We start from the raw sequence: 21,781 nt of genomic DNA on the forward strand, positions 1-21,781 counted from the left end.
ACATGCTTAACGTCAGATACGTCTTCTGTCAGCACACAATACATTTTCTAAAAGCTACTACTGTAGCTGCTTCAATAGAAATGCATAGAGATTGTAAGTATGCAAACTTGTGCCTACCATGTACATAGAAATAGAAACTTTTTCCCAAAATACTGCTGGTTCAGTGGGGTTGGCATATCATATAACATTACTCAAATACATATGTATAGTAAATGAACGAGGGATATCTGCAAATCATAGAAATTTGTGAGTGGCCACATTTAGATAACATTATTATTATTTACATTTAGCTACCTTTTTCTGCTGGTTCTGTGGTGTTTGCATTATTCAATCTGATGCCTGCAGTGGCTTCCATGGCAGCACTGCATGTCAAATGAGGCATCTCAATTATTGCTTTCCCCCGCTCCAAGCCTCGTATCCCCCTAGATATTTGTTCTAGCTCCAGCTCTGTTTCTCCACACGCTGAAGTGGTGTTATAGATTTCACAGTCTTTGAGTGATGCATTCCGGCAACCCCAGCCCAGAGTCTTCTAAATAATAATCCTCAGTCATTTAGTATTTCGTGTAAGTAGCCATCAAGTGTTCATTTTAGACTGTTTTGCAGGGTTTTTATTCTAAATTTAATAATCTAGAACTCTCAACCAATTAGACAAAGTCACTCTTTAAAAAGTGATTTTGTTGCTGTTAGTGCTCACTGGTAGCGTGGCCGAGCGGTCTAAGGCGCTGGATTAAGGCTCCAGTCTCTTCGGGGGCGTGGGTTCGAATCCCACCGCTGCCAAGTCGTTTTTATTTTTTGTGCAATTAGCGCTGTTATGGACTTTACCTTCAAGTTTTTTCCTGTGATGCTAAAAAGTACCTATCAAAATTGATTATAGTTTTAATTTTGCCATACAACCTGGATTGTGTTTGATTCTTTTTTGTTTAGCCTGGTGGGCAGTGCTCACTGCAGGCAGTATATCCTGCTTATCACGCTATTATTGGTCTGAAGTCAGATTTTTGCTCACTGAGGTTAATTGTCCATAAGTACTAGTATTATGATGAAGCTTGTTCAGAAATGCGTGGGTCTGTAAAACACTGCCTGAGAGGAATAAATCAGGGCAAAATATTCCATCAGCAAATTACATAACCCGGAAGCAGTTAAGCCTCTAGACTTCAAATTAATCATGTACTTCACTTTTTCTTTTTTTTTTCTCCATAATTTTTGGGTTGTGATCATGGACTGTATAAAAGGGTTCTGTTGGGTTATGTATGTATATTATGTATGGGTTGTGATCCCTGTACAGAGTATCTAATGTAAATTCTGGAGCATATATCTTATACAGTGTTTAGCTGTAGTCTAATGTAATTTGTTTTTAAAGTGATTCATTCAGTTTTTCATAGATATACCTCTATAAAGTCACCTTTGTTGCATTTCCTTAGTGTGTCGTTCAATAAGTTTTATAAAAAGTAAAATATTGAATTAAGTTAATCTCAATTATATGTGGCTTTAACAATTGAACATTTTTGCTTAAGTGTGTATTTGTTTTTCGTTGTTTGTGTGTGTGTGTGTGTGTGAAGAAATTAAGTCTATATTGTCAGTGGTGGAATGTAACTAAGTACTTTTACTCAAGTACTATACTTAAGTACAATTTTGAGGTACTTGTACTTTACTTGAGTATTTCCATTTTATGTCACTTTATACTTATACTCCACTACATTTTGAGGCAAATATTGTACTTTTTACTCCACTACATTTAGCTGACAGCTTTAGTTACTTTTCACTCGAGGTTTAACATAAAAAACACAATAAATTTAGGTGATTAGACACTTTTTTAAAAATAAACCTCATAACAGAATATTAAATAGTAAATATGAGCCCTACCTTGAGAAAATTAAAACGCTGTATACATAAATGCATCAATAATAATAATATAATATGATATTTGGAATATATAAAACAATCTAAGTGGCTCCATTCTGCATAACAAGTACTTTTACTTTTGATACTTTAAGTACATTTTGATGCTGATACTTTTGTACTTTCACTTAAGTACATTTTGAATGCAGGACTTTTACTTGTAGTGGAGTAATTTCACAGTGTGGTATTAGTACTTTTACTTAAGTAAGAGATCTGAATACTTTTTCCACCTCTGTATATTGTTTAGGTCTCCGCCAATTTTGAATTAATTATTTTACTCTGAAAATACCAAACCGGAAGCGATCGGAAGTCGTATTGTTGTCGTTGCAGCATGTCAGTATGTAGGCACAGCGCTTAAATTCCTTTTTAACACAATAATGAAAGCTTCAATGCAGACACAGCTTTCTGAGCTGCATGAGACGAACTAACAGGAGTTTGTTTCAGTCTCAGCTCGTTTTATTTGTCTGATCCAGCTGTTGTTTAGTTTGTACCAGAGTCGACATGAAGCCGCCTCCTCGGACACGAAGTAAACCGAACCGCAACCTGAACCCTGAACCAGCAGCGGCTCCTGCTAAAGCGTCCCGTCGGTGGCAGCGGAGGGAGAAGACTTGTCTGCTGAACGCGCTGAAAAGACTCAACAGGACGACCCGGGGCAAAGGCACCCAGGACATGGACTATGCTTACCTGCAGGAGTCCGTGCCGAACCGGTCCGTTTCAGAGGTACAGCACTGACGTCACTGTTTCACCAGTCAGGCAGCTTTTATATAACACTCTGTCAACATTTCACATTGACTACTTGTATTATTCGGAGCTCGGTTATAATTAACACAGACAATCATATGCTTCAGTTTCACTCCGGCGTGCTTGTTTCTGTTTTATTTGTCCATCTGTTTAGTGCAGTGGCGGTTCTAGACCAGTTTTACTGTGGGGGCCAAGGAGGGGCCAGTGTTTAATCAGAGGGGCACATTAGCACATAAAAAAATGGCAAAGATGATATTTAAGTCTTGAAAAAGACATAAAAATTACAAAAAAGACACAAAATGACCAAAAAAGACACAAAAATGACAAATAAGACACAAAATAACTAAAACAGACACAAAAAATACACATAGATGACACCAATTCATTCACCTTTATTTAACCAGGCATGTCATTAAGAACAAATTCTTATTTACAATGGCGGCCTGACAAAATGAATGATGACAAATGACAAAAAAGACACAAAATAACTAAAAAAAACAAAACAACAGACACAAAATTACCAAAAAAAAAGACACAAAAATACACAAATGACCAAAAAAGACACAAAATGACTTACAAAGACACGTCAAGACATGAAAAGGATTAAAAAATGGACCAAATAGCCCAATAAGACTCCAGAGAGTAAAACTATTATACAATGTACACATTCTGGGTTCCTTTTGTGTACAATGAGATATTGTTTGAACACTTTGACACAGGGGCCACAGCAGGGGCCAAAGGCTTCTTCACAGGGGCAGTGGCCCCTGTAGGCCCCTGTAGGCCCCTGTGTAGAACCGCCACTGGTTTACTGCATGCACGGACTGGCTAGCCGGGTTAGCAGCAGGAAAAACCATCGTCTTTAGGTACCGAGGTAAAGTTGGTTTGTTATTGGACATTGGTTAGACATTCGCTTTATATGGAAACAGTATTTACTTAATAACTGAAAATATTCACAAAAATTCACTAAAATGACCTTTTACCATTCTGATTGCTGTAGTAGATCACATTTGAAATGCCCTAACTACTACAGGTGAGATTATCCTGAAAAAACACTTTATATGGAAACAGTATGCATTTAATAACTGAAAATATTCACAAAAATTCACTAAAATGACCTTTTACCATTCTGATTGCTGTAGTAGATCACATTTTCAATGCCCTAACTACTACAGGTGAGATTTTTCTGAAAAAACACTTTATATGGAAACAGTATGCATTTAATAACTAAAAATATTCACTAAAAATCACTAAAATGACCTTTTACCATTGTTTTTGCTGTAGTAGATCATATTTGCAATGCCTTAACTACTATAGGTGAGATTTTTCTGAAAAAACCTTTTCTATGGAAACAGTGTGCATTTAGTAACTAAAAATATTCACTAAAAATCACGAAAATGACCTTTTACCATTCTTTTTTCTGTAGTAGATCATATTTGCAATGCCCTAACTACTACAGGTGAGATTATCCTGAAAAAACACTGTATATGGAAACAGTATGCATTTAATAACTAAAAATATTCACTAAAAATCACTAAAATGACCTTTTACCATTCTGATTGCTGTAGTAGATCATATTTGCAATGCCTTAACTACTACAGGTGAGATTTTTCTGAAAAAACCTTTTCTATGGAAACAGTATGCATTTAATAACTGAAAATATTCACAAAAATTCACTAAAATGACCGTTTAACAATTCTGATTGCTGTAGATCACATTTGAAATGCCCTAACTACTACAGGTGAGATTATCCTGAAAAAACACTTTATAGGGAAACAGTATGCATTTAATAACTGAAAATATTCACTAAAAATCACTAAAATGACCTTTTACCATTCTTTTTGCTGTAGTAGATCACATTTGAAATGCCCTAACTACTACAGGTGAGATTATCCTGAAAAAAAAACACTTTATATGGAAACAGTATGCATTTAATAACTGAAAATATTCACAAAAATTCACTAAAATGACCTTTTACCATTCTGATTGCTGTAGTAGATCACATTTGCAATGCCCTAACTACTACAGGTGAGATTATCCTGAAAAAAACACTTTATATGGAAACAGTATGCATTTAATAACTGAAAATATTCACAAAAATTCACTAAAATGACCTTTTACCATTCTGATTGCTGTAGTAGATCACATTTGCAATGCCCTAACTACTACAGGTGAGATTTTTCTGAAAAAACACTTTATATGGAAACAGTATGCATTTAATAACTGAAAATATTCACAAAAATTCACTAAAATGACCTTTTACCATTCTGATTGCTGTAGTAGATCACATTTGCAATGCCCTAACTACTACAGGTGAGATTTTTCTGAAAAAACACTTTATATGGAAACAGTATGCATTTAATAACTAAAAATATTCACTAAAAATCACTAAAATGACCTTTTACCATTGTTTTTGCTGTAGTAGATCATATTTGCAATGCCTTAACTACTATAGGTGAGATTTTTCTGAAAAAACCTTTTCTATGGAAACAGTGTGCATTTAATAACTAAAAATATTCACTAAAAATCACGAAAATGACCTTTTACCATTCTTTTTTCGGTAGTAGATCATATTTGCAATGCCCTAACTACTACAGGTGAGATTATCCTGAAAAAACACTGTATATGGAAACAGTATGCATTTAATAACTAAAAATATTCACTAAAAATCACTAAAATGACCTTTTACCATTCTGATTGCTGTAGTAGATCATATTTGCAATGCCTTAACTACTACAGGTGAGATTTTTCTGAAAAAACCTTTTCTATGGAAACAGTATGCATTTAATAACTGAAAATATTCACAAAAATTCACTAAAATGACCGTTTAACAATTATGATTGCTGTAGATCACATTTGAAATGCCCTAACTACTACAGGTGAGATTATCCTGAAAAAACACTTTATAGGGAAACAGTATGCATTTAATAACTGAAAATATTCACTAAAAATCACTAAAATGACCTTTTACCATTCTTTTTGCTGTAGTAGATCACATTTGAAATGCCCTAACTACTACAGGTGAGATTATCCTGAAAAAAAAACACTTTATAGGGAAACAGTATGCATTTAATAACTGAAAATATTCACAAAAAATCACTAAAATTACCTTTTACCATTCTGATTGCTGTAGTAGATCACATTTGAAATGCCCTAACTACTACAGGTGAGATTATCCTGAAAAAACACTTTATATGGAAACAGTATGCATTTAATAACTAAAAATATTCACTAAAAATCACTAAAATGACCTTTTATCATTATTTTTGCTGTAGTAGATCATATTTTCAATGCCCTAACTACTACAGGTGCGATTTTTCTGAAAAAAAAAAACCTTTTCTATGGAAACAGTATGCATTTAATAACTGAAAATATTCACAAAAATTCACTAGAATGACCTTTTACCATTCTGATTGCTGTAGTAGATCACATTTGAAATGCCCTAACTACTACAGGTGAGATTATCCTGAAAAAACACTTTATATGGAAACAGTATGCATTTAATAACTGAAAATATTCACTAAAAATCACTAAAATTACCTTTTACCATTCTTTTTGGTGTAGTAGATCATATTTGCAATGCCCTAACTACTACAGGTGAGATTTTTCTGAAAAAAACTTTTCTATGGAAACAGAATGCATTTAATAACTGAAAATATTCACTAAAAATGTGACAATGTGGAGACGCTGTTTTCTAGTAAAACTTGAAATAGTGAAGATAGTTGACAGTTATCTTATAGTATATAAAAGTATGATGATGATTCTATAAGCTACACTCTTTAATTACGCATACACTGCCGTAGTCTCCGATTAAAAGCACAGATAAAACCGAATGTCAAGCCAATATCCAATAACGAACCAACTTTACCGCGGTTCTTTAGCTGCTGCTGCGACAACTCATGCGAACGTGCAATGTCAATAGCATTTTCAAGCGTGAGGTCTGGACCATAGCAGAGTAACTTTTCGCGCACTCTTGGAGAGTTTATGCCGGAAACAATTCGGTCTCGGACCATCTCATCGCCGTTGGGATAGTTGCAGTCTTTTACGAGTAGCTTTAGCTCAGTCACAAACTGGTCAAAACTTTCGCTATCCTCCTGTTTCTTCTCGTGAAACTTATAGCGTGCAAAAATTGGGTTTGCTTTTGGCGTTACATAAGCTCCAAACCTGTCGTAGTATGTCTTTAGTAGTTTTCTTTCATCCGCCGTGAGAGTCCATGTGTTAAATCATATTTTTCATAGTTTTTTTCGCTTCCGGCAGCAGAGGAGTGCAGACGTGTATTTGTGAGCTCTTATAAGATTAGCAGACTACAGCAGACTACAGCAGCAAGATGCCTCCCTTTTCCGCAGATGATTACCACAAACTGTTCCAGAAGATAGCAGTACTGGAAACAAAAATTCACCGGCTCGAAGTGAATGTGGAGGTAAATGGACAGAATGGGAATGAAACTACTCTGCCGATTTCCCTTAACAGTGAAAGGGAGCAGGCTAACGGAAAGCTAACTAGCACCACCAAGACGCAGCAGGAGCTGGGTGTAAATGGCAATAAACCAACAAGTCCTCCCTGGAACTCTCTTGGTGCAAAGCCAAAGCACTACAAATCACCTCCCTCAGTTTTGGGAAGACGGTTATCAGGCAGAACCCAGCACCTGGAGACTTACGATGACACCGAGTGGCCTGCACTACCATCATACAGGAATGTCGCTTCAACCCCAGTACCAAAGAGAAAGCAACCATGGACCAAGGTTACAACAAAAACGAAGAGCAAATTGCCCCAAGACACAGGAATTCTACGGAAGAACAGATTTGCTCCACTCTCCCAGAATCCTGACTCCCCGAAAGTGGGCTCATCTTCCAGCTCCAGAGAAAGGTATGAGGCTAATTCATATGCTAAAAGGCTACAGAAAGAGCTAACCACTGGGCCCCAAACTCTGATAGTGGGTGATGGAGCTTTGAATGAGATAAAACGCTCTTGCAGCAAGAACACCAAAGTACTCTGTTTTACCAACGACATGGTGTCTGATATCTCAAAGAAGATCCTGAACATTGCTGCTGAGCATCCAACAGCTAATGCTCTCATCATACACACAGGAGCCCTTGATGTTGTGAAGCAACAATCAGAGGTATTAAAGCAAGACTTCACTGATCTGATTAACAAAGTTCAATGTTTAAATACTGAGGTGTTTTTCAGTGGACCACTACCAGGAGTTCGGCAAGGGGATGAGAGATTCAGCAGGCTGATGATGCTAAACAGATGGCTCAAAGATATGTGTGCCGCCCAATCAATGAACTTTATTGACAATTTCAACATCTTTTGGGGACGCAGGCACCTCTTTAAGGCAGATGGATTTCGCCTTAACAAGGCAGGAGTGCAGTTGCTAAGCTCCAACATTTTTTATCATTTGCGTCACACACAAGCAGCCTGTGTCAAGGACATGAGGCAAGACGTTCCCAAACAACGGATAAGACGTCGCTCTGGTGAGGGCGCTATGATAAGGACTGACCATGGAGGACAGCAGAGTCTGAGAGAGCCGCCAGCATCATCATCCTCTCCCCAAAAAATGGAGTCTCCACCAGCCCCAACAGCCCAACGAGGGGAGTCTCACCGAGTCACGGCAGGAGACACCCAACCCTTACCCCCCCAGATCCCACCCAGCCCCCAACCCTCACCCCCCCAGGCTCCACCCAGCCCCCAACCCTCACCCCCCCAGATCCCACCCAGCCCCCAACCCTCACCCCCCCAGGCTCCACCCAGCCCCCAACCCTCACCCCCCCAGATCCCACCCAGCCCCCAACCCTCACCCCCCCAGGCTCCACCCAGCCCCAACCCTCACCCTCCCAGACTCCACCCAGCCCCCAAACCCCACCCAGCCTCCAACTCTCTCCATGCAGCCAGGACTCCCCACTTCTGGATTTCACAGACAGGATGAAGAGCCTTGTCAAGATTGGAATCCAGCTAACACCTCGCCAAAATCCTTTATTTACCCCCCTTAACCTCCCACATCCAGCCCCTCCCACTCCACCACCTCGGAAAGAACGCTCAACCAAAAGTCACCGCCCTCCCCCACCCCCTCTGAATCACCATACCTGGAAATCCCTGAATGACCCTATCTGTGAGTCTGACTGATATGTGCCGGGTCCAGACTCTGATATCAATATCAAGATTGCTCTGTTCCAGCAGCAGTCAGGGCCCCATGGAGTTCAGTCAGCTTTCTCAATCCCTGTGATAATAGGTAACAGAAAAGGGATCAAACTGGTGAGAAATAAAAAGAGTTCAATTAACTCTGCCAATCTACTGAGTATAGCATGTCATCCTCCAAACTCACCAGCGTCTCCTGTTAAGGATTTACATTTAGCTCTTTTAAATATCAGATCTCTGCTTGGCAAATCTTTCTTAATCAATGATTTTATTCACAAGCACAACCTTGATTTTATGTTTTTAACTGAAACTTGGTTAAGTCAGGATAATAGTGCAGCAGTTCTTATTGAGTCAACTCCCCCAAATTTTAGTTTCTTCAGTGAAGCAAGAATACATAAGAGAGGAGGTGGAGTTGCCACCCTGTTCAAGGACAGCTTCCAATGCAAAAACATGTCTTATGGTCAGTTTGACTCCTTTGAATATGTTGCCATTCAGTCAAAATCACCCTATAGAGCAATCTATTTGACCATCTACAGACCCCCCAAATATGATGCAAGGTTTTTTGATGACTTTGCCAAACTACTGTCTGTTGTGTGCATAGATTTTGACTGTGTTGTTTTAGTAGGTGATTTTAACATTCATGTTGATAATCCTGAAGATGGGTGTGCTAAAGAACTTTTAAATATTCTGGATAACTTTGGGCTTTCTCAGCATGTCACAGATCCAACACATAACAGAGGACACATATTAGATCTAATTATTACCAAAGGTCTTAATATCTCTGAGGTTGTGGTCAATGATGTTGCTCTTTCTGATCACTACTGTGTTTTGTTTAAAATGACCACCCTTGCCAATCCAACAAAAGGTGAAGCAGAGGTAATCAGGAAGCGCTATATAAATGAAAACACTTGTGCATTATTCACCCAGGATTTTACACCATCACCAACCCTGCCCTCAGCTCTAGTTGATGACCTTGTTAACAGTTTTAGTTCCAATGTTTTGACTGTTATCGACTCTATCGCCCCAATTAAGACCAAAGTTCTGTCGGGGAGGAAAAAGTCACCCTGGAGAAACGCAAAACTAGTTAAAGTGCAGAAAAAAGTATGTAGACAAGCTGAACGCAGGTGGCGAAAGAACAAACTCCAAGTATATTACGATATTTATAAAGAGGGTCTTCGCAACTATAATCAAGAACTGAAGAATGCAAGGCAGTCATATTTTTCAGAGATTATCAATAGAAACAGTAATAATGCCCGCACACTTTTTTCTGTAGTAGACAGACTGACAAATCCCACAGCATCAGTCCCTCCTGAGCTGCTGTCTAACAAGTCATGCAATGACTTTGCAGCCTTCTTCACAAACAAAATATTACAGATAAGACAAGCAGTGTGCAGCTCCAGCTCAGGAATGATACCACTGGTGCCTTCCCATCCTCTAGTCAAGCTCGGACATTTTAGCCTCCTAGATTACACAACACTCACGGAAGCGGTTTCAAAATTAAAGCCCACAACCTGCTGCCTTGATATTCTGCCTTCAAACTTTTTTAAAACTGTTTTCAACTGCATAGCTCCGGATGTACTGCAGATAATAAATTCTTCTCTCCAAGCAGGACAGTTTCCACAGACTTTGAAAACTGCAGTAATAAAACCTCTCCTAAAAAAATCTAATCTCGATTCCACAACAATTAGTAACTATAGGCCAATATCAAATCTGCCATTTCTGGGGAAAATCATTGAAAAGGTTGTTTTTGAGCAAATTCATGCTTTTATGATGCAAAATAATCTTTTTAACACATTTCAGTCTGGATTTCGGCGACACCACAGCACTGAGACTGTACTTATCAAAGTCTTAAATGATATTAATCTGAACACTGATGCAGGCAAATCCTCTGTCCTGGTTTTACTGGATCTCAGTGCTGCATTTGACACAGTTGATCATAACATACTAATCAGCAGACTGGAACAGTGGGTGGGGCTCACTGGCACTGTGCTACAATGGTTCAAATCTTACTTACAAGATAGGGACTTTTTTGTGTCAATTGGAAACCATGAGTCTGAGCGAACTAAGATCACATGTGGGGTTCCTCAAGGGTCCATTCTCGGACCGCTTCTATTCAACATCTATATGCTACCGCTAGCTCAGATTATGGAACATCACAACATCTCCTACCATACTTATGCCGATGACACACAACTCTACATTTCAGTGTCCTCACACGACTACAGTCCCTTGCTCTCATTGAGTAACTGTATTCATCAAATCAATGAGTGGATGTGCCAGAACTTTCTCCAGCTAAATGCAGAGAAGACAGAGGTGATCATTTTCGGCCCTAAAAACGAAAGATCTAAGATCAGCGCTCACCTTGGCTCTATGTCATTGACAGCTACAAATCAATCCAGAAATCTTGGTGTAATTATTGACTCAGACCTGAACTTTAACAGCCATCTAAAGCTTATCACTAAATCTGCCTATTACCACCTGAAAAACATAGCTAGAATTAAGGGTCTTCTGTCCAAACAAGACATGGAAAAACTTATCCATGCATTTATTTTTAGTAGGTTAGATTACTGCAATGGCATCTTCACAGGTCTTAACAAAAAATCAATCAGGCAGCTGCAGCTGATCCAGAACGCTGCCGCCAGAGTCCTCACAAACACCAGGAAACTGGACCATATTACACCGGTCCTTAAATCACTACACTGGCTTCCTGTGAGTCAGAGGATAGATTTTAAAATCTTACTGCTGGTCTACAAAGCTCTGAATGGTCTCGGACCAAATTACATGCTTGATCTGCTCCCTCTCTATGAAGCATCCAGACCCCTTAGGTCATCTGGAACTGGCTTGTTGCGTGTCCCAAAAACAAGAACTAAGCGGGGTGAGGCAGCTTTCAGTTATTATGCTCCTCACCTGTGGAACAAACTACCTGTAGATCTGAGGTCTGCCCAAACGGTCAGCTCCTTTAAATCAGGACTAAAAACACTATTGTTTACTGCAGCGTACTCTTAACTTTAACACTTATCTGCTCTACTCTACTGCCCTTACTTTTTAACTACACAATGTTTGACTTGTGCTTTTTATTATTTTATCTCTTTTTTTTTTTATCCTGCTGTATCTTCCCTGTTTTAATTGACTGTTTTTATTGTTTTCAATTGTGTCTTGCTGTTTTTAATGTGTATGTAAAGCACTTTGAATTACCTTGTGTTGAATTGTGCTATACAAATAAACTTGCCTTGCCCTTGCCTTGCCTTGCCTTGCCTTAAATACGTCGCGCCCTTCTCGCCGACCCAAAGTAGTAAATAGCTACATTTCTCCTCTTCTTCTTTAGAGCATAGAGCAGCTATTCTCAACCTTGGGGTCGGGACCCCAGTTGGGGTCGCGAGATGATTTCTGGGGGTCGCCAAATCCTTTTGGAAGTCAGCTCTGTCTCCACTGTGTTAAAGTGTTCATGTGTTTGTCTTTTTGGTCATTTTGTGTGTATTTTGGTCAATTTGTGTCTTTTTTTGTCCTTTTGTGTCTTTTTTTGATCATTTTGTGGTCAATTTGTGTCTTTTGGTTATTTTGTTTCCTTTCTTTAGTCATTTTGTGTCTTTTTTTAGTCATTTTGTGTCGATTTTGGTGATTTTGTGTCTTTTTGGTGATTTTGTTTCTTTTTTGGGTAATTTTGTGTCTATATTGGTCATTTTGTGTCTTTTTGGTCATTTTGTTTCCTTTCTTTGGTCATTTTGTTTCTTTTTTGGGTGGTCTGAACTGTGCGTGTGAGATTCTGTTCAGTGAGCGGGGGTCACGGACAACATGCATGTTAAATTGGGGGTTGCGACTCAAAAAGGTTGAAAACTACTGGCGTAGAGGACCCGAAAACATTAGCTCAACATGCTGGCAAAAACTTTCTCCATGCATCAGGCAGGTTAGACGAATCCCAGTCCATCCGTGGCGTGGGGATACCTGTGCTGTCCATCTTCCGTCGGCAGGTCGATGAGCACTTAACTCTGACACCAAGTATTATTCGGAGCTCGGTTATAATTAACACAGACAATATGCTTCGGTCTCACTCCGGCGTGCGCGTGCCGCTAACCTTTATTTAGCCTCTTGGCGCACCTTGCTTATGTCATCAACTAGTGGACTCGTAACTATGCCCAAATACTACACTACTGATATAAATGATCATGTTATATTTCCAATTAATTAAGTTGTGTGAAACTAGAGTCCAACTTCTTATCTTCCAAACCGTATATCGTTTACGATGCTGAATTTTGGCTTCCGATTTTTAGTTTCCGATTCTGCGATTGAGGGGAAATTTAAGGGAACCTTAAACACAGACACTTTTTATACTTCGCCCAAGAGAATTTACTGCTTTCTATAATATAATATAATATAATATCATCAAAGTGACAATCATATAACATAAATGAAATTTCAAACGTAGATTGTTAAATATGTATAAATCAGTTCCACTTCCACGAGTGGTGGCGATCGTATTCGAAATGTGTGTCCCGATAGGGCCCAAAGTACAGAACGGAGTCCCAGCTGGTGAAATAGTTACTTTGTTTAATATTTATAGTTACTTCATATACGTCACGATTCAACTACACACAATTTTTCAACGACTTTTTATTTTTCAGCACGAAGGCTATGCCAGTGTTGGACTACCAAGTCTCGAGTCATTATTAATTGTATGAAAAACTTGTGGTCTGTCCTTTCTCTCCTTTAGATCGAGTCTGTGGTGGAACTTCTGAAGGACAAAGTGATTTCATTAGCAAGCCTCAAGCTGAAGAATAAAAGACAGGACGAGAAGCTCAAAAAGCCCATTGAGGTGTGGGCTGACATGGCTTCTTCCATCGCAGGAACCCTGGAAAGCTCCATTTCTTCTGCTTTCTCTCAGGTGCTGCAAGCCACATATTAATGCAGTATTCAAAATAATAGCAGTCTAATGTGACTAACCAGATTAATCCAGGTTTTTAGTATATGTTTAATTGCTACATGGCAAACAAGGTACCAGTCGGTGCAGTAGATTCTCAGAAAACCAACAAGACCCAGCATTCGTGATATGCACGCTCTTTTGAGCAATTGGACAAAATTGATGACCTCACTGATTGAATGCCACACTGCTATTTTTTTAACACACCCCTTTCAACTAATTGCCCAATTGCACAGCCTTAAGAGCGTACATATCACGAATGCTGGGTCTTGTTGGTTTTCTGAGAATCTACTGCACCAATGGTACCTTGTTTGCCATGTAGCAATACAAAATATACTAAAAACCTGGATTAGTCTGGTTAGTCACATTGGACTGCTTTTATTTTGAACACTACTGTAAATCCGGTTGGGATTAGAGCAATTTTTTTATTTTGTTCATGTACACTTTGGGAGTGTCAAGTCACATATTTTAAAACAAGTCACATATTTTAAATCTGCTCAGTTCTGGATTAATTGGCTTTCTTATTTCTCTGCCCCCGCCATCTTCCTGTGTTTCTCAGATGCTGATAGCTTCGTCCACAGAGCCTCGTACCCTGTTGAACTGTGACCCTCCCCAGTTCCCAGGACCAACCCAAGGCAAAGACTGGCCTTCTGGTCGCACCATCCCTTTTAGACCAATGTCTCGTCTTCCAGTCAAAGGTAAAGACACACAGATCCTCTGTTTTACCAAATTAACTAACATTATTTGGTGGACAATAAATATTGATATGAGGAGTTTGCACAATTTCCATTCCATTTTATGCCTGTAGTTTTTTTAGTCTTTGTAGTTGTTCTGAGACTCTTTGTAGAAGGTGTCCTTTTGTAGTCGTTTCATTTTCTTGTAGTTGTTTGGAGTCTTTGTATTTTTTTCCTGTTCCTTTGTAGTTGTTTTTGAGTCCCTTTGTAGTTGTTTCATTTTCTTGTAGTTGTTTCAAGTCTTTGTAGTTGTTTGGAGTCTTTTTAGTTGTTTTGAGTCCCTTTGTAGTTTTTTTTCCTGTCCCTAAGTAGTTGTTTTGAGTCTCTTTGTAGTCGTTTCTTGTTGTAGTTGTTTAGTTTTTTCTTTGTAGTTGTTTTTGAGTCTTTGTAGTTGTTTTAAGCATATTTGTTGTTGTTTCTTGTCCCTCTGTAGTTGTTTAGTTTTTTCTTTGTAGTTGTTATGTGTCTCTCTGCAGTTGCTTTGTGTTTCTCTGTATTTGTTTTGTGTCTTTGTAATTCACTTGAGTCTTTGTAGTTTTTTTGTTTATTTTTAGTTGCTGTCTTGCTAGTTGTTTTGTGTCTCTACAGTGTTTTTTTCTTTGTAGTTTTTTTTAGTTTATTGGTAGTTGTGTATGTCTCGCAGTTGTTTTGTGTCTCTTTGCAGTTGTTTTGTGTATCTTTGTATTTTAAGTATTTGTAGTTTTGTGTCCTTATTGTGGTTGTTTGTGAGAAATGTCATTTCAAACATGGGCTCTGCCCCATGCTCAGATGCATTGCTACATTCCTCCATGTTACTGTGATAAACTTGCATATTGCAGCTTTTACAATGGAAGATTTTTTTCCTCTTTCAGTTGAGCATCCTGAAACCAACACAGCCAGTCCTCTCATGGCACTCCAGACTCCAGCATCAGCCACGGGCCCAGCACCATCCCCACTGATTAGACTGGCAAACAGTAAAAACCCTTCACCCCACCAACAGCTTCCTGCCACAGCTGGAGCCCCCACCTCTCAGTCTTCTGCCACCTCCACCAACTCTTCATCTGGTCCTCAAACGTCCCTTTCCTCATCCGCCGCCATCCAAACAGTCCCCAGTACTGCACCACCCTCTGGTGCCTCCGCCCCCGGCCCCACGGCCACACTCTCCAAACCTGCAAGTGAATGTCATGAAAGGTTTGGTCGCACCAGCAAGTATGCTACAAAAGACAGTCCCAGGATATTTGGCGTCAAGAGCAGAGTCGACTTTGAGAGGATCTATCGCTACCTGACTTTCATTCATCACCCCAATGAGGAGTGTAACCTCACCCCCATGGGTGAGTCCCATTCACTGCTTGGTGTCATCTCAAAGTGTATTTTATAGATAGATAGATAGAGAGATAGAGAGATAGATAGATAGATAGATAGATAGATAGATAGATAGATAGATAGATAGACTTTATTTATCCCAAGCTGGGAAATTACAGTGTAGCAGCAGCATTACACACATAGACAATGACAACACAATTAAATAAAAAGAACAACCTAGGCATACTTCAAGCAATAAAATATAAAAAATACAATAAAATATAATAAAAAATAAAGTGTCTAAAGAAGGACTATGTATTAAGGAGTAGAATAGAATTCCAGTGCAGAATAAATATGAATATACAGTATAAAAATGTTGGTGCTATGAAACAAATAAGGTACAATGAACAGTGTGCATAAAAAACACTTGTTGTTATTGTTAACATCATGGCACTGCAGACCCATCCCAGCTGCCATCACACAAACTGCAGTCAATAACAATTGAACGTAGGATAATAATCATGTATCAGTCATCTAAATATTGTAAATCTCTAATGTATTGATGACTGAATACATTTCTGCAGTTTTTATGCCTCCCGGCCAGCAAGAGCCATAGCCGGAGGCATTATGTTCTCTAGTTGTTTGTTCTATCCCACTCTTATGAATGTGATCATTTATAGAGTCTGACCAATAATGATTATAGAGAGGAAAATCCACTGATCAATCAATTTGGCAGCTGATATAGTCGGGATAAAACTATGCATCGCGAGACTGTTAAAACTCGATACAAATGTGTGGCGATTTAAGTCGGTTGAGATTAAAAATTAAACGCAAAACCCTTTTTTAACAGCAGAGAGCGAAATTATCTTTTGATTTAACTTGTGTGATAACATACGTCACTGTCATAGCTTTTCAGCCCCCTCCAGAAAGGAAAACAATCATCTATCTCTATTAACTCTGTATTAAATAAAGTTCTGTCTGTCAGCAAACAACAGAATAATGTCTAAAATCTGCTGTGTGGTGAATGTACTACCAAGTTACTACTAAGTTAAACAACCAGAACAAAGTTTTTACAAGCTGACAAACCTTAAAATGTAACTTATTAGAGCAGCTATTCTCAACCTTGGGGTCGGGACCCCAATTGGGGTCGCAAGATGATTTCCGGGGGTCGCCAAATCATTTTAGAAGTCAGCTCTGTCTCCACTGTGTTAAAGTGTTCATGTGTTAATGTGTTTTAGTCTTTTTGGTCACTTAATGTCTTTTTTTCGGTAATTTTGTGTGTTTTTTTGTCATTTTGTGTGTTATTTGGTCATTTTGTGTCTTTTTTTGTGTCTCTTTTTGATAATTTTGTGGGCAATTTGTGTCGTTTTTGGTAATTTTGTGTCTTTTTTTAGTCATTTTGTGTCTTTTTTTAGTCATTTTGTGTCTTTTCTGGTCATTTTGTGTCTTTTTTGGTCAATTTGTGTCTTTTTTGGTCATTTTGTTTCTTTTTTGGGTGATCTGAACTGTGCGTGTGAGATTCTGTTCAGTGAGCGGGGGTCGCGGACAATATGCATGTTAAATTGGGGGTCGCGACTCAAAAAGGTTGAGAACTACTGTTTTAGAGGACAGTTTAGAGTCCTTGCTACAGACAAATCTCTCCATCAAACCCCTACTGTAAAAACAGCTTCTAAGTGAAAGTATGTTTCTCACTGGACATTAATCACTCGAGTCATACATGTCAAAATAGTGAGAACTACCATTTAGCAAAAAAAATGTTAAATGTAGTACTTTTTATTACGTTTCGTGAGCCACTAATTCTAGTTTGGGTTGTTCTAGGAAGCAACTTAAACATAATGATGCATTCCTCTACCACTGCATTCAAATGAATCTGTCCTCTATTGTCTTGTGTCCTCCAGAGAGTGCTATAGTGTTGGACCTGTTGATGTCTCTCCCAGAGGAGCTCCCCCTGCTGGACTGCCACAAACTAAGCGAACATTTCATCCAGGTACAACTTACTGCAATTTGCTGACTGGTGTATTCGATTTTGAACAGGGTTGGGCCTTGAGAACTACTGAAAAAAAACTTAAAACTAGCATTATAAAATTAGCTTCACTGTGATGCACAGGTTTTGTTATTTTTCTTTTTAATTCATCATTTTTAGTCTCTAATGTATAAAATAGCTTACTCAGACCCCAGAGCTTTTTTGGTGCTGTCTCTTATCCATAAATACATTTTGTGCAACGCAGCTTGTTAATCATTATCCTTCCATAATATGAACATGGTTCATACAAAGTCATGAAAATGCTTCATTTTTAGACATTGTGTTTTTAAGGTGAGGAATATGTTTCAATTTGCATTTGCTTGTCAGCATAATCTAGTGTTTGATTTGCACACTAGCCCCTTTCATAGTACAGTCTGCAAATGTTCCGCTATATTGGAAAGATGGTAGAATAACGCAACATCGCTCCCGGTTTTAATGGTAGAAATGCGTTAATAATTTCCCGGCTTAAATGGGTTAAGAATCTAGCTATCAGTTAATTGGTTAAAGTAACTTGAAAGCGCTTCAATTTTTTAAATCTTAAAAAGCAGTTGAAACCCTGCATAGTGTACAATGAATAGCTCATTCTTAAGCATATCCATTGGTTTTCCAACTCATCAAAACTATTCTTGGGATGTGTTCATTTTCTTCATTTGCTGTTACAAACTCAGCCATGTTGAAGTAAAGTAATATAAGAGGTTCCTCAAGTTTTTTTTTTCCTCTACTTTGGCCTTTTGAGCTACAGTTTAATGAACATAAGACTAAAAAACAGAAGAAAACCTTAAATGTAAAAGGGAATATTTTAAAGAAAAAACTTTTTTTTATTCTTAGGAAACCATAACTCGTGCCAAACTTGAAAAGATATTCTTACAAAAATGAGTTATATTTTTTTTAAAGCTTTTGTTATGCATTAACCTGCTCTGTACGTCTTCAGGTGCACCAGTTTCTCTCGACCCCAGCTGACTCCGAGACGGCAGAAAAAATGTTTAAAGGGCTGAAGGACACACTCACACACTGTCCTCCGATGAAGGTAGAGAGCAATGGAGACAGTAACAAAACCAGCAGTCAACAGAACACTGCTGAGACAGCTGACGGCAGTGAAGGGAAGACACTGCAGCCAGATGAACCTGAGAGCCAATCATCAGGGAACAAAACCACATCAGGACAGTCAGGGGACACAGACCCCAAGGGACAGTCAGGGGACACAGACCCCAAGGCACTCTGCCCTCCCCTCAACCCTTTCATGGTGCCAATAGAGCTACTGAAGCGCAAATAGGATGCTTTAATTATGTCTGCATTCTAGAATAACACTTTTTTAATTATTATTGTCACATTACTTTACTAAATTATTTGGTCATTGTTTGTCCCTAACGATTCTCCAGAAGAACCTGGAGAATCTGGTGTCTGGTCAGTTTCACTGTTTGACCAGTTACCTTCTTATTTAAATCAACATTTTCTCTATTGTTGCTTTTGCTAAGACAAGGTATATTACAAGGTAATAAAGGTCCCATTTTGTAAAAAAGATGGATTTCCATGTGTTTTTTATTTATTATAAAGCAGGTTGTATGAGCCATATTCATTTTTGTATTTCATGTAATTTTGCTCCATGCCACTGGGGGGAGCTGTGTTTGCTGTGTGGCTCAGCTGACCTCGGGTCAGCTGGGTTGGGCCATTTAACCTGGGGGAACCCAGACACCGGTGTTGCTGATTTGGGAAGCGAACAGTTTTCGACTGTGCCCAGTTTATGCCCAGTTTGTGCCCAGTTTGTGCCCAGTTTATGCCCAGTTTATGGCCAGTTTATGCCCAGTTTATGGCCAGTTTGTGCCTAGTATTTTGGTCTTTGATATAAGGAACAATTCGGTTTGTTGTTTTCGTTACATGTGTATATTATGAGTTAAAGTCATTGCAGCTGTATGATGGGGAAAATAAATCGGCGAGATATTTTGTAAACATTATTGCACTTTCTGTTTTTATATGTTCGGAGTGCACTGGGCGCACATCTAAACTAAATCATCTTTATTAGCAACCAGTACTAGACTTCTTTTAGGAATTAGTCAGTATACAGGTCTAGGTGCTTGTGATGTCACAACTATACTATATATATAGGTAGAAAGTGTCGTTAGTTATTCCCCGGCTGCAATGACATCATCAGATGTATAAGACCTGGAAACACTGACCAATACAAGGCTGCAACTACTGATTATTTTCATTTTATCGATTGAGCTACAGATTGTTTACTCTTTGGATTGCAAAATGTCAGAAATACAGTTGTGTGTCTAACCAACAGTCCAAAATATCTACAAATTACTATTACAGAAAATCTACAATATTCACATCAAAAGCCATAAGCAGCTTTTTGCATTTGTGCTTTAAAAAATCCAAAAATATTATTACATTATTAAAAGAGTTGCTGATGTATTTTATGTTGATTGACTAATCAGTGAATAAACTGTTTCAGCTCCAGTATCTCATAAACAAATGTTTGTTTGTCAAATTAGGGACCACAATGGAAATAAGCCTTGGGGCTTTATTGTGTCATCCCTGACTTTTTTTTTTATCTATTTATATTACGTATGACACAGGTTGCTGTTTCATATTTTTTTATATCAAGAATGGTCAAATAAAATCAATCAAGTTAAGCTGTTTCAAAGTAGGTGTTGTTTCTCCGCCACTAGTGACAGAGGGATGAGCAGTAGTTCAGTAACATGAGACTTAAGGTATTCTTTATTATATCATATAAAAGTTTATATTCCTTTGCCACGATCACTTTACAGTACAGTAGCAAAAGACTAAAATAACATTAACTGGGAGTCTGGTAACTTTGCACTGTGGTGGCAGCAGATGGCAGCAAAAGCCATTTGGGGGTTTCAATTGTGAAGGAGACAGGCGATAGGTTTGGTATCAATGCTGAATTATTATTATTTTTTTAAGTTTAAACCGTTGATTATTATTATTTTTTTTAATTTTTTTTACAGCCAGTCATTTTATGAAGGGGACATATTCATATTATGAAAAATAAAGTAAGTTCTACCTGGCGGGTGTGTCCAAAAATCTAAAGGGTTCAGTTATTTGCAGATAAATTACAATATAAAAAAATAAATGTGCAGACGCAGAGTACAAAAGATCAACTGGTGAAATGTTTGGTGCAATGTTTGTGTGTGTGTGTGTGTGTTTGTTCTTGTACTTCCGACTTTGTGAGGACCGGAACACGTTTATAACCAATTTTTGTGAAGTGAGGACATTTTGGCTGGTCCTCACTTTTTTTAAAGGCTTGTTTGAGAGTTCAGACTTTGTTTTAGGGTTAAGGTTACAAATAGGTTTATGTTAGGGTTGGGCATTTAGTTGTGATGGTGAAGGTTCGGTTAAGGGTTAGAGTGAGGGGCGAGGAAATTTACTATTCCAGTGAGGCCCCTCACAAAGATAGAAGTACTAGGATGTGTGTGTGTGTGTGTGTGTGTGTGTGTATGTATATGTGTGTGTGTGTGTGTGTGTGTGAGAGAGTTACAACCACAGGTGGAACCAAAATGTGTCTTGATAAGAGATCACCTTATCAAAACACATCACACTTGCCTCACACACGATAGCCACGTAGGACACATGACGGTTGCAGAAGGAATCTGGAGTAGTCATAAACGATGAACAACGGAACAATTCTTACCTATTTTTTGTTCAAACAATATCACAATAGTTTAATTGCGCAATAAAAGCTTGTGTATATTAAAAAAAGATCATTCTCACTGTGCTGCACTTTCAAAATAAAAAAAAGTAATTGTACACAAAATGAGAAATGTCATTGTCGTACAAAAATAATTGTTATTGTTTCAATTGTGAAGGAGACAGGCTATAGGTTTGGTATCAATGCTGAATTATTATTTTTTTTAAGTTTAAACCGTTGATTATTATTATTATTATTATTATTATTATTATTATTATTATTATTATTTTACAGCCAGTCATTTTATGAAGGGGACATATTCATATTATGAAAAATAAAGTAAGTTCTACCTGGCGGGTGTGTCCAAAAATCTAAAGGGTTCAGTTATTTGCAGATAAATTACAATA

General features: G+C 38.2%; 1 protein-coding gene and 1 non-coding gene across 2 annotated transcripts; both read left to right on the forward strand.

The window, feature by feature from the left end:
- The first annotated feature begins 695 nt into the window (after positions 1-695).
- Positions 696-777, forward strand: trnal-aag (transfer RNA leucine (anticodon AAG)). The gene has a single exon. It is a non-coding gene; the product is annotated as a tRNA-Leu (tRNA).
- A 1,416-nt stretch (positions 778-2,193) lies between these two features.
- On the forward strand, positions 2,194-20,330 carry snapc2 (small nuclear RNA activating complex, polypeptide 2). Its single transcript, XM_059355417.1, has 6 exons — positions 2,194-2,616; positions 13,478-13,648; positions 14,244-14,382; positions 15,270-15,728; positions 17,598-17,686; positions 18,654-20,330. Exons 1-6 carry the CDS (start codon positions 2,398-2,400, stop codon positions 18,993-18,995), a joined length of 1,419 nt encoding a protein of 472 aa, XP_059211400.1. The 5' UTR covers positions 2,194-2,397; the 3' UTR covers positions 18,996-20,330.
- Positions 20,331-21,781: the final 1,451 nt, after the last annotated feature.

The sequence above is a fragment of the Centropristis striata genome, chromosome 17 (assembly GCF_030273125.1).
Source record: "Centropristis striata isolate RG_2023a ecotype Rhode Island chromosome 17, C.striata_1.0, whole genome shotgun sequence".
Taxonomy (NCBI): domain Eukaryota; kingdom Metazoa; phylum Chordata; class Actinopteri; order Perciformes; family Serranidae; genus Centropristis; species Centropristis striata.

Coding starts and splice junctions, on each gene's coding strand:
- snapc2 (XM_059355417.1), top strand. CDS start 2,398: ATGAAGCCGCCTCCTCGGACACGAAGTAAACCGAACCGCAACCTGAAC. Junction 15,729..17,597: donor GTGTAACCTCACCCCCATGG/GTGAGTCCCATT, acceptor TGTGTCCTCCAG/AGAGTGCTATAGTGTTGGAC. Junction 17,687..18,653: donor TAAGCGAACATTTCATCCAG/GTACAACTTACT, acceptor GTACGTCTTCAG/GTGCACCAGTTTCTCTCGAC.